We start from the raw sequence: 14,477 nt of genomic DNA, 5'->3' as shown, positions 1-14,477 counted from the left end.
CTTTGCCCTCTTGCCATATGTAATCAGAATTACATTCTTTTAAAAGAAGCAGAATATTTATACCCGAGTTTGTTGTCCAATCTAATTTGTTCTGCTCGGAATTGAGACTGAAGAGCCCTAAAACGCCCTGCAGTATGTCAATATGTGTCTGTAAAGCCTGTAGACACCTTTTGGCAGCAGAACCAGACTTCAGCTTTGTTATCACCTTTGTACAAACATACCCTGAAAGTCTTCCTCATTCTTGATGAAGGCATCCAAAGCCACAATTTACTTTGAGTTTCAATTCTTTCCATTTTAGCTGCACTGATACACTGTAGCAAAATATCAGATTATAAGAGAGATTTGGGTCACTTTTCTGTTGTATGAATAAATACCATTGTGGTATTCTTAGCTGTACGGAGACATTCACACAGTGTGACAGGTGACATGTTTATGTTTTTACTGCTGTTTTATGAAACTATTTAGATATGTGGGTTGTTTTTTTTTTTGAGGGGAAAGGAGAGATGATCCAGTTTTCAATCCAAGGACGTGTTAGAATTGTGAGTACTTTATTAAAATATGAATAAACAACCTTTGTCAGTCTGGAGGTGTGAAGGGACATGGGGAAATAACAATATCAGACGCGTTTCAAGCGCAACCTGCGTTCTTAAATTGGTTTGGTTTTTGAGCCTCAGGCCAAAATGGCGTGAATCCATTACATCAATGAAAAAAACAACTAATATACAACTATGGCTGATAACAATTTACATTTTGCATGCACATCAATTTACGTTTCAGTTCAGACTCCCAGGTTTTTTCTTTGCAGTTTAGTGTGCTTTAGTGCATTTAAGGGTGTGGCCGCCCTTTGTCTGAGCTGAAAGGTTCATTCTGCCTCTCAGGTCTATGCTTCTACTAGGGGGTCAGTCTCTCTGCCCTTATCCATATGTATGTCACTTGACAAATGGTAAGGTTTTAATATTAGAGTTAGGACTGTCCCATAAGGGTTGCCGTGACGTGGTGGGATGGCTTTTACATTATTTTGATCAAAATTATGTTAACTAAATACCCTTTATTATTTATCATATCTTTTTGCACTGTGCGATTTATCCATTTACTTCCAGTTATTTGGGTATTTTGCTTGTCTTTGTGTCTCTGTCTAGTAGCCTTATGTGAACATGCATTTACATTTTGCATGCACATCAATTTATGTTTCAGTTTAGACTCCCAGGTTTTCACTTTCTGTCTCTGCCTGGGCCTCTGACATTGTCAGCATGTGCTTATCCTCTTGTAGGTCATGGCCCTAAAGCTGCATGTGGCTTTCAATAGTGGGTGGCAGGGCTAAGAACACAGATACAGCTAATACAGCACACATCTAGATCAGCAGGGCCTCGAGCTGCCAGCCAGCACTAGTCCGTGTGGCATTTGCCAGAGTTGCCAAATAGGCAGTCTGACCCTGGCTTAAATGTAATGTGTCTTTACAAAATGACCTACTAATTAAATCAGGTTTTTATGTTTAATATATTTTTTTAAAACATTTGTGGGATTTTTTTTTTCATATCACATTCTGTATTAAAAATATCCATCTTGCAATTTTCACATTGGGGCTATTTTTAATCTCCTACTTCCTGTTTCAAAACTCCATATGGACATTAGCAGCAACAGACCAACTCCGACCCTATCTTTTGTATTGAAGCATCTAATGAGCGTGTGCAAAGGTCATTGTGCAGTGAGAGGGAGCAGGGAAGCTGTGACATCACCTATTGTGATTGGTGGATCCTGTGTTATCAGCTGTGATGATGAGAATGTATTGAACATGAAGTGTGTATAAAAGAGCCCCAATGGCCAGAGTAAAAATGACAAGAAATGAATAGATCGATATGTCATTGATAGATCTGTGATTGATAAATAGATATGTGATATACAGTATACAATAGATGGATGGTAGATAAAGTATGTGATAGTTCTAAAGATATGTGATATAGATAATATGTGATTGATAAATAGATACATATGTGATTAAATAGATTGAAAGATAAAACACAAAAGTTGAAGCAGCACAATCAAGTTAACAATTGAGCATGTGGCGTTATCCCACAGGTTATAATAATAAAAATTAAAATAATTAAAATAGAATCCAGAAAATGTCGGCAACACTTAGGGAATTACATGATGTAACAAGTGAAAAATGTTTTTTAGGGGCAGCACGGTGGCTCAGTGGTTAGCACTGCACATGGTGTCTCAGTGGTTAGCACTGCAGCCTTGCAGCGCTGGGGTCCTGGGTTCAAATCCCATCAAGGACAACATCTGCAAGGAGTTTGTATGTTCTCATCATGTTTGTGTGGGTTTCCTCTGGGTTCTCCGGTTTCCTCCCAGACTGATAGGGAACGTAGATTGTGAGCCCCAATGGGGACAGCAATTATAATGTATGTAAAGCGCTGCGGAATATGTTGGCGCTATATAAGAATAATAATTATTATTATTTGTTCATGTGAAAAATGGGCAACGTTTCCATTCAAGAACACCGACAAAGGCTCTGTGAACTTCAGACAAAAAGTTCCGTCTTTTTCACATGGATCAATAAACTCTTTTTTTTCACTTTTTACATCAATGAAGAGACCGCAGCACAAACTGTAGTGAAAAGACCGGTGACTGTGCTTGTCTAAACAACTGTATAAAACATTAGTTTACTTGTTTTTTTTTCTCTTACCTTTTGTAATCCCACTCACCCACCACTCAATATTATTTACCTGGGCACCCACATTGCATTGATCTGTATTCTCCATGCCTAGGTCTGCATTCATCACGCCCTGGCAGCTCATAACACCCATTAGCACCTTCATATCTCCACAGTGAAGGAATAGTTTTGTTCTTTCAGCTGACGGCTCATATATAATAAATGCAAAATATTGACGTTAATATCATGATTCACAAACACCAATTGTGAAGATTGTGTTGTACTTTTCAACACTGTTGGAAGTTTTTAACTAGCTCAGAAGACGAGGAGGTGGCATGTAGGTTTCTAAATTAAATATGGAAGAGCAGCAGACCCAAGACAAAAAAAAGTTCCCAGGTATTAAATGTCTGCAGTTTTCATCTGTCAACGCCGGATAAACCATGTCCTAGAGCGAGTACAAAGTGAGCAGCATATTGCTTACAGCCTCTGCACAATGTACAGATAAGCCGCATCCAAATGAAGTCCCTCAGCTGTGGAGGCCACACTACCAGAAGACTTTCAGCACGCGTCTATCATCGCTGTTCTCTCGCTAGAGGTCATTTCCATGTGTTCAAGATCCTGTTAAGAATATGGACAAACAGTGCAGTGAATCATGGACCTTCCCGTTCTTGCTTTTTTTTAGTCACATGATAAAAACCAGTTTCTCAAGATGATGCTATCAAATGTCATCAATAAATACCAAACTGAGAGCAAGCCAACCTGCTGGGCCTAATTCACATTAAATAGATGTTCCCTTGGTGGAAGGACCGTCTCTGATAACAAGATTTTCACAACTAATTCAGCCAGTTGGCCTCATGCTTGGGGCCACAGCTGTGGGTGTCACAAAGTGTGCCAAATGTCATGGCGGAGCTTCATTGTGGATTATCACATTCTCATCAGGTGTAAGCAGATCGTTTTCACCTGAACACCGGTATCAGGGCTTCACACTTGGATCATATCTTCTACAATTAAATGTGGCCCATCATAGTATCTTGATACAGTGATGTTGTATATGATATAAGGCAGAATATTTGTGCACACAGTCATTTCATGTTCTTCTCCTTCTGTTAGCGTCTGTCTGTGTTATGCCACCACTTTATTATAACCCGTGACCTGTTGTAACATACTGTATATTACAGTTCCATACAGTATAGAGTTCCATACAGTTGGAATAAAAACATGTACTACTATGTGTTTAATTATTACGCAATTTGTACTTTTCATGATTAATATTATTATTGAGCTACTACAGCGCTGATGGTCAATCCAAAAGCTGAAACCTGAGTATTTAAGAAAGCAAAAGTGAGGTTTTGTCTCTCTTAGGAGAATATCTGTGTGTATAATTATTGGTCAACTATTAGTGAGCTAAATTATTATGCAAATAAATGAAAAATGTAAATGTTACCATCTAAATTGTTTATTTTCATCTGTTAAAGTTAAGCATAATAATAACCAAACAACTCAATGTATAAAAATATATTTCTAACATTAAAAAAATATCAGTGACCAGTATAGCCACCCTTCTGTACAATAACGGTCATAAGCCTTCCATCCATTGAGTCTATAAGTTTCTTAAGCTATTGGTGATCAACTTTTTGGCCAGACACTGTTCACATAGATGTACTGTTTTCCCTCACCCTAAATCTCCCATTTAAGAAGGGCTCACAAGTTCTCAATACGGTTTAAGTCAGGGAAGGAAGGGGGCAATGCCATTATTCTTTCAGCTTTAAGGCCTTTACTGGCTAGCCAAGCAGGGGAGCACTTGGATGCATGCAATGGAGCACTGTCCTGCATAAAAATCATGGTTTTCTTGAAAGATGCAGACATTTTCCTGTACCACTGCTTGAAGAAAGTGTCTTCTAAAAACTGGCAGTAGGTTTGGGAGTTGATTTTGAGTCCATCTTCAACCTGAAAAAGGTCCAATTAGCTCATCTTTAATAATACCAGCCCATAACAGTACCCAACTCCATCTTGTTGGCATCTGAGTCAAAGTGGAAGTCTGACCCCATTATTGATCCAGCCATGGGCTCATCCATCTAGTTCCTTAAGAGTAGCTCTCATCTTTTCAGTCCATAAAATCTTTGAAAATCTGTGTTCAGATATTTTTTGGCCCAGTCTTGACATTTCACCTTCTGTATCTTTTTCTGTGGTGGTCGGGTTTCAGCCTTTATTGACCATGTCTCTAACCACTGAACACCTTGTACTGCTGGTCACTGCAGGGAGGTTGCAGTTCTGGAATATGATAGAACTGGAGGATCATGGCTTCCTGGTCGCTTCACGTTTGATTCTTCTCAAATCTTTAGCAGTTAATAAGCATCTTTTTTTCTCCAAACATTTTTTTGCAACTCTGACTCTTTGCAACAAAACATTTGATGGTTCTATGATCATGCCCAAATATCTTAGCAATTTCAAGAGTACTGCATCCTTCTGTAAGACTTTTAACAATTTTTGACTTTTCAGAATCCAGTCACCTCCCCTTTTTTTGCCTATTTTGCCTAAGAAAACAAGTTGCCTAATAATTCTGCACATCTCGATAAAGGGTGATATCTCACCCTCCCTCATTACACAAATGCACATCACCCGATCTGCTTCATCCAGTACGCATTCAAGTTTATACAGCGCGCAGTCGGAAATTCCGCATAAAAATTATGATTTTGTCCAAATACTAACCTACCTAATAATTCTGCACACACTGTATATGCTTTAAGGTTGAAAGAGCTAAAAGAGGTGCAAAAAATGTTTTCTTGGTAAGTGTATTTGATTCTTACATTAAATATTCATACTCTTATGGGTCTAAATGAAAAAGAAAATGGAACTTGTGTATCTCCATTGATTGGCTTATGTTTGAATCACGTGAATTGCAGATTAGTTGTTTTTCATTTAATGTTACTTCATCCATATTTAACGTAGATAAACTAAACTGATGCTGGACTACTACGTTTCTATTTCGTATTCACAATCTTTGCCAAATGTCATGGAGGAGCTTCATTGTGGATTATCACATACGTATGCGGTGTAAGCAGATCGTTTTCACCTGAACACTGTTATCAGGGTTTCACACTTGGATCATGTAATTTTGTCCTTCAATGTGGCCCGTTACAGTATCTTGATCCAACAATGTTATACAATATATGATATACTAGACACAATATTTTTGCACACAGTAATGTCATGTTTAAAAATTCCCCTTGTGATAAATTCCCCCCCAAAAGTGCCCTTACTCAGGCTCTCATTAATGGGAAGCAGATCTCTCGGCGTAAATGACTTCAACTTCAGCAACCAACAACAACCAAAATAATCCAACACGATAGATTAACTTTTTAACAGATACCTCTCATTGTTACATTTGTGTAATAAAAAAGAACAGATGAGCTGTAGACAATGCTTTAAATTAGCTTTTTCAGAAGTTTAAAATCTCTATCATGTGGGCACCCTTTTGACATTTCCAGAAGACCTTTTTTGCTGCGCACTACTCAATTAATTCGGACTGGTAACCCACAAACAAAAGTTGATTTTAATCAATAGATCTTGGAATAATAATAATTTCCACAATTTGATGTGTTGAAATAAAATGTCCCTGTGCTGAGATAATCTTATAAATGTGCCCCTGCTGTGTACTGTGTAATGGCCGTGTCTGACCGTGCAGGAACATGGTCTGATCATACCACAGCTCCTGGGCAAATATCATTAATTTCTGCAAGAAGGTCCTAGACATGGAAATGTTTTTACTTTTTTACCATCTGTATAGAAGAAGCAAAAGCAGAGATCTTAGAATTGGTCAGAGATTGGATCACCGCGTAAATGAAAAATATTGTGAAGAATTTAAAGCTGTGTTCACACTGATTTCTGACCAGTCTGATGATGACATTGGTCTGAGTTATTCATGCCAACAAATGTTCTCCTCTTCCATTTGCCCTAAAAATATAACCTTTTCTGTTTCTTATAATGGACTTGTCTTTCAGATACCTGTTTACACACACACAGATTTTGGTCTGCTTGGATAGAAATTGATCAGATAGCTGTATGTGTAAGTGCATACTCTCGAGTGCAGATATATAACTTTTGCAATGATGTATTTATTTACCTAAAACTTGATGATCTTGCAAAAGAAGGTTCCACAGTGTGTCCACATGTCTTCCGGTGATGCATCAGTCCTGTTTCCTCTTAAGTGCTAAGTATGGGTAATCTTTTAGCAGACTTCACTTTGATATCAAGTAATGCAGATGTATAGACAATAGCTGTCCGTGTGTTTTTATAGAACTGCAGGTTTGTAACCACAAATGTTTTTTTGCCTTTTTCACCAGGTGGTTCCATGACAATCTGTCCCGACATGCAGCAGAAGCCCTTTTGCTTACAAATGGCCAGGATGGGAGTTATCTCCTGAGGAACAGTGACTCCAAGGAAAATGTCTACTCATTGTCAGTGAGGTGGGTACAGTGCCTGAATGCAGGCTGACATAGGTACCTAGATGTAAATCTTCACAAAATAATGTACATAGATGTAATACCTGGAATACATAGATATACCATGCGCAACATTGCATAATATGATACAGTAAATTTAAAGGGGTATTCCCATTTCCAAGATCCTATCACAATATGTAGTAGGTGTAATAAGAATAATATTAGCTCATACCTCCAATTAGAAATATAGTATAGTTCTTCTGATTCTCTGTCACTTACCCCATGTGCAGGTCATCACATCTGCTTAGGTATCCCTGCTTACGATCACTCATATATTTGTTTTTTCTGCGATTTAATATTTTTTTTTTTGCGTTAAGTAATATGGCATTAATATATCCTGCTACTACATTGTAACTTTCTATTAGCAGCGTCATCACCAAAATGTATTTACTCTTGTATTGGCTTAGACATACTTGAGAGGTTTATCTTTTGTAACCATAGACTGTGGAAATTGGGTAACAGCAAAAGTTGTCTGACACAAAGGATATGGGAAGGATATAGTCTGAGCTGACTAATGTCACTCAGTGCAGACACTGATAAAACAGAGTAACTTTGTCATCCATAATTCTATGGAAAAGACAGGGGAACAGTATATAATTGTACTATTACGGTATGTTTGTACCTGATGACAGGCCTCTTCAAGAGAAATGATTCATATTTTGTTGTGCTGTCACTAAATGGATAGTAGTACCTGTGACAAAGTCACTGGCAAAGTACTGGAGGGGAGATATGTAGCACTGAGATTATTAGCTCCAGTAATTAAACATAGGAAAAAGGTTCCAGCACGCAAAGGGGTTAATCCGCGATCTTTAGTGCTAGGATGATTGAACACCTGTAGAGAGGGAGGAGGTCAGAGGATAAAATTCACAGCCTTTAGAGCATTTGGTGTGGGGAGGGCCTGGAGGTGAAAGCTCTGAGCTGTTTGTGGCACACATGCTGGATGTATGGAGATTGCAGGTCTCCTGGTTTGAATCCCTTTGTTAAAGGACATGGAATCTGGACGCTAAGCCGGGTGCGCTAACCAGCACTATTATATGGACTTGTTATTTTATGTTTTACCTTCTGCCGGACAAACGCTGGATTTACGTTTTCTGGTGACTTGGTTTATGAGGATTGCAATAAACCAGCCGCACTTTAAATAGAAACTGTTTGTGTCTATCTCTATAAGAAGCCGAGTGAATCTACCATATATCATAAGTATGAGTTTATATACAGCCATGGTGGCGTAATGCCTATTCTGAAATTAATGTAAATAAAATAAATATATATATATAATTATAAATAAAGACAGTACACTATTATTTTGGATAAAATAGGCTGCAATGTTTATTAAAGGGTTACCTGAGTTAAGATTAATAAAAACCATGTACAGTCATAGCAGATAGTGTTATCACCCTTGAAATTGTTCCAGAAAATGAAGTATTTCTCCCAGAAAATTATTGCAGTTATACATGTTTTGTTATACACATGTTTATTTCCTTTGTTTGTATTAGACGAACACCAAAAAAACAGAGCAAAAAAGGCAAATAAGATATCATTTTACACAAAACTCCAAATTGTTTGCACCCTCAACTTAATATTTGGTTGCCCACCCTTTGGAATAAATAACTGCAATCAATTGCTTCCTATAACCATCAACAAGCGTCTTACACCTCTCAACTGGAATTTTGGACCACTCTCCTTTTGCAAACTGCTCTAGGTCTCTCATATTTGAAGGGTGCCTTCTCCCACAGGTGTTCAATGGGATTTAGATCTGGACTCATTGTTGGCCACATCAGAAATCTCCAACGCTTTGTTTTCATCCATTTCTGGGTGCTTCTTGAACTATGTTTGGGCTAATTGTCCTGCTGGAAGACCCATGACCTAGGATGCAAACCTAGCTTTCCTGCACTGGGCACTACATTGTGACCCAAAATCCTTTGGTAATCTTCAGATTTCATGATGCCTTGCACACAGTGAAGGCACCCAGTACCCGAGGCAGCAAACAACCCCAAAACCTCTTTGAACCTCCACCATATTTGACTGTAGGTACTGTGTTCTTTCCTTTGTAGGCCTCAATGTTTTTTCAGTAAACAGTAGAATGATGTGCTTTACCAAAAAGCTCTATCTTGGTGGTGTCTGTCCACAAGACTCTTTCCCAGAAGGAATTTGGCTTACGTACATTTTGGCAAACTGCAGTCTAGCTTTTCTATGTCTCAGTGTCAGCAGTGGGGTCCTCCTGTGTCTCCTGCCATAGCGTTTCATTTCATTAAAATGTCGATGGATAATTTGCGTTGAAACTTGATTAGAGCTGCTTATCTTATTATATTGCGTTGCAACCTTTCATCAACTTTTCTCTGCCGTCCACATCCTGGGAGATTAACTACAGTGCCATGGGTTGTAAACTTCTTAATTACAGTTATATGAAAAAGTTTGGGCACCCCTATTAATTTTAAGCTTAATGTTTTATAAAAATTGGTGTTTTTACAACAGCTATTTCAGTTTGATATATGTAATAACTGTTGGACATAGTAATGTTTCTGCCTTGAAATGAGGTTTATTGTACTAACAGAAAATGTGCAATCTGCATTCAAACAAAATTTTACAGGTGCATAAGTATGGGCACCCTTATCATTTTCTTGTTTTAAATACTCCTACCTACTTTTTACTGACGTACTAAAGCACTTTTTATGGTTTTGTAACCTCATTGAGCTTTGAACTTCATAGCCAGGTGTATGCAATCATGAGAAAAGCTACTTAAAGTGGCCACTTGCAAGTTGTTCTCCTGTTTGAATCTCCTCTGAAGAGTGGCATCATGGGCTCCTCAAAACAACTGTCAAATGATCTGAAAACAAAGATTATTCAACATAGTTGTTCAGGGGAAGGATACAAAAAGCTGTCTCAGAGATTTAACCTGTCAGTTTCCACTGTGAGGAATATAGTAAGGAAATGGAAGAACACAGGGACAGTTCTTGTTAAGGCCAGAAGTGGCAGGCCAAGAAAAACATCAGAAAGGCAGAGAAGAAGAATGGTGAGATCGGTCAAGGACAATCCTCAGACCACCTCCAGAGAGCTGCAGCATCAACTTGCTGCAGATTGTGTCACTGTGCATCGGTCAACTATACAATGCACTTTGCACAAGGAGAAGCTGTATGGGAGAGTGATGCAAAAGAAGCCGTTTCTGCAAGCACGCCACAAACAGAGTTGGCTGAGGTATGCAAAAGCACATTTGGAGAAGCCAATTTCTTTTTGGAAGAAGGTCCTGTGGACTGATGAAACCAAGATTGAGTTGTTTGGTCATCAAAAAGGCGTTATGCATGGCGGCAAAAAAACACAGCATTCCAAGAAAAACACTTGCTACCCACAGTAAAATTTGGTGGAGGTTCCATCATGCTTTGGGGCTGTGTGGCCAATGCCGGCACCGGGAATCTTGTTAAAGTTGAGGGACGCATGGATTCCACTCAGTATCAGCAGATTCTTGACAATAATGTTCAAGAATCAGTGATAAAGTTGAAGTTACGCAGGGGACGGATCTTTCAGCAAGACAATGATCCAAAACACCGCTCCAAATCTACTCAGGCATTCATGCAGAGGAACAATTACAATGTTCTGGAATGGCCATCCCAGTCCCCAGACCTGAATATCATTGAACATCTGTGGGATCATTTGAAGAGGGCTGTCCATGCTCGGCGACCATCAAACTTAACTGAACTGGAATTGTTTTGTAAAGAGGAATGGTCAAAAATACCTTCATCCAGGATCCAGGAACTCATTAAAAGCTACAGGAAGCGACTAGAGGCTGTTGTTTTTGCAAAAGGAGGATCTACTAAATATTAATGTCACTTTTCTGGTGAGGTGCCCATACTTATGCACCTGTCAAATTTTGTTTGAATGCAGATTGCACATTTTCTGTTAGTACAATAAACCTCATTTCAAGGCAGAAACATTACTGTGTCCAACAGTTATTACATATATCAAACTGAAATAGCTGTTGCAAAAACACCAATTTTTATAAAACATTAAGCTTAAGATTAATAGGGGTGCCCAAACTTTTTCATATAACTGTATGTTGCGCATAGTGGAGAAAGGAACATAAAGATCTCTGGAGATGGGCTTGAAACCTTGAGATTGTTGATATTCAACAATTTTGGTTGTCAAGTCCTCAGACAGTTCTCTTCTCCTCTTTCAGTTCCCCATGCTTAGTGTGGCACACACAGACACACAATGCAAAGATTGAATCAACTTCTCCCCTTTTTATCTGGTTTCAGGTGTGATTTTCATATTGCCCACCTCTGTTATTTGCCACAAGTGAGTTTGAACGAGCATCACATGCTTGAAACAAAGTTGTTTTCCCCATATTTTAGAAATGTGTCAACAATTTTGTCCAGCCCATTTTTAGGGTTTTGTTTGAAATTACGTCCAATTTGCCCTTTTTTCTTCATTTTTTTTGTGTTGTTCCAATACACACAAAGGAAATAAACATTTGCATAACAAAACGTGTGTAATTTTCTGAGAGAAATACTTCATTTTCTGGAACAATTTCAATGGTCCCAACACGTTCGGCCATGACTGTATGTTTAATAACTACTAAATCAATCAACAAACACCATAAGGTGGTGACTGGGTGACTATGCCCATGTATATTCCAAAAAACAATCGCAATCAGCTTTAATAATTGGATAATGACCAAGTCCACCCAGCATTAGCTGGGTGACTATGCCCACAAGCCATGACTCAAGAGACATGCCACTCCCTCCCCCCAAAACACTGCAGCCATTTTTCCAAAGCATTTTGTAGTCCTGCATTTAATATGTCCAAACCTACTTCAGATAAATGAACACCATCAGATCTATAAGTGCCCTCTGTAAAACCCTCTAAATCTATGTGCCTATAACTAAAACTACCCAGCGCTGGTAAAAACTTTTCCATAGATCTATTAATTCTCTGGCGTAGTTTGTCCACGAATCCCAACTCCTTGCTAGCCCAAACTAATCTTGGGACTATTTCAGAAAAAAATGACAAAAACATTAGGAAACATGCATCTTAATAGAGAAAAATCCCTTTTCATTTAATAAATGAAGTCTACCAAAGTTGTGCATGCATGGATAACAAACATCTGGGTTGGGCCAAATTTCGTTAAGCATTTTACATGCGGTAATGATTAGTCTCCACTGTAAACCCCTTCTTTCCCATCAAAAAATATTTAAAAGCCCTGAATTAAATGATACATTTTCTGAATGAATTCTTCTCGCTGCTCTCTTCTGGGCCCAGAAAATAAACGAGTGGCTCACTATGGAGACTACTAATTCTGCACTTAGAGGAAAAGAATAGTAATTAAACATCAAATAGCAATCCGGGTCTAACATAATAAATGAAATCTACCTGATTCCCACCTACCCAACCTTTTTAGAATTGCTTTGTCTAAACCTAGTCTGGCTGCTTCTGTTGCCGCACTGATTCTAAAGGAATGCAATGAGATTTTTAGATTAATTAAACCTAAAGGCCCCGTCACACTTAGCGATGCTGCAACGATCCCGACAACGATACGACCTGTCAGGGATCGTTGCTGCGTTGCTATGTGATCGTTGGTGAGATGTCAAACAGGCAGGCTCACCAACGATCAGGGGAGCAGCGACATCGTGGAAAGAATCTTTCCACGATGTCCTGCTCCTGGTTACCAGCCTGCTGAAGCAGGCGCAGGCTGGTAACCATGATAAACATCGGGTTACTAGGGGCACACGCGCGCACCTAGTAACCCGTTGTTTATCATGGTTACCACTCTGCTACGGTGAGCGGGAGGTTACCGCTCACTTTAGCAGGCTCGTAACCATGATAAACAACAGGTTACTAGGTGCGCGTGTGCCCCTAGTAACCCGATGTTTATCATGGTTACCAGCCTGATCGCTGCTCCCGCTGGTCACACACAGCGGATGTGTGCTGACCAGCGGGAGGGCAACGACCAAAAAATGATCCAGGACACTTTGCAGCGATCAGCGACCTCACAGCAGGGGCCTGATCGTTGCAAAGTGTCACACATAGCGACATCGCTGGTGAGGTCGCTGTTGCGTCACCAAAAGCGTGACACAGCAGCGATCTCTCTAGCGATTTCGCTATGTGAGGCGGGGGCTTAAGTGAGACAAACATTTCTTTTTAATACTGAATTAAACTGATATTCAGTTAAAGGTGACAAATTTTAACCCCTGCCTGTCCAACGAGGTTGGCACCCTAATGTAAACGATATGGCACCTCATGGACTGACCCTAATGATCCCTGTACAACCCTAACCCTAATCCTAAATTGAGCACTAAATCCTCATCATTTGCACAATTTATATGTACTTGGTATTTATATTGGGGTGTTTATGTGTTAGTGTGATATTATTCACGGTGTGAGTATGGTACATGTTTGGGTGCTCAATTTAAAATTATGGTCGTATAGGGACCACTTGGGTCAGCCCACGTTGAGCGGGGGCGCCATATCGTTGACATTAGGGTGCCAACCTCCACGGACAGGTAGGGGTTAAAATAGGGCTACATTAGGGACTATAGAGCCCATTCACTAACCCCATGACCTCAGTCATTATATGGATATGTTTATCCATGTTGTCTATTTATTCCTAATATTTTAATGATTACTTAAATAAAGAGTATTTTTAGGCTTTGTTTACTTGATAAGGGCCCCTTGGGTTATCCTTTTTGGTTCTTCTTCGTTTGATTTGTGACAGTTTTTTTTCCGTATGCATGCGTCCTGCCGCCGCCGAGCGCTGATCAGTGACACACATCACTGATCGGCGTCCGTGCTCTTTTTTTTTTTTCTCTGTCCATTTTTTCTCCACACAGTATGATCTGCTCAGCCCACTCACTAAGATTTTCATATAGTATGATGCCTACCACACAGTATTTTGACCCCCATACTCACCTACACACAGTATAACGTCCCCCCACGACTTTCCAAATGGTATGATGCCCCTGCATTTCCTCCCACCCACATTATGATGACCCCACAATCCCACCCACACACAGTAAGATGACCCTACACAAAGTATGGATCCCTCATAGGACACACCCACACAGTATAATGCCTTTACAAAGCTTGATGATCCTCACACAATATAATATCCCTACAGCCACCAACACGCAGTATGAAGCCCCCACACATAGTTTGATGCCTCACACATGCAATATGATGCCCCCAGTGTCCACACAATACCTCCACACAAGCATTCCACTTACCTATGGTCCTGCTCCTCTGGTATATTATGCCAGTAATATGACATGAGAATTTCATGTAGAAATAATGTGGTGGGCACGCAGCGGTTCAATAAGGTAATCTGTGCTACGTGG

At 39.5% G+C, this 14,477-nt stretch overlaps 1 protein-coding gene across 2 annotated transcripts in view; it reads left to right on the top strand.

Annotated features, from left to right (window-relative positions):
• DAPP1 (dual adaptor of phosphotyrosine and 3-phosphoinositides 1) overlaps window positions 1-14,477 on the top strand; it is a 122,382-nt gene that overhangs the window by 49,695 nt on the left and 58,210 nt on the right. For both annotated transcript variants that reach the window (XM_073638687.1, XM_073638676.1), the window contains exon 2: window positions 6,997-7,119. In XM_073638687.1, the coding sequence (XP_073494788.1) occupies window positions 6,997-7,119 (123 nt within the window). The remainder of the gene's footprint in view (window positions 1-6,996; window positions 7,120-14,477) is intronic.

Source organism: Phyllobates terribilis, unplaced genomic scaffold, assembly GCF_046119375.1.
Source record: "Phyllobates terribilis strain yellow unplaced genomic scaffold, ASM4611937v1 Scaffold_1__5_contigs__length_1240528914, whole genome shotgun sequence".
Lineage (NCBI taxonomy): Eukaryota > Metazoa > Chordata > Amphibia > Anura > Dendrobatidae > Phyllobates > Phyllobates terribilis.
This window is presented reverse-complemented; position numbering and strand designations above follow the sequence as displayed.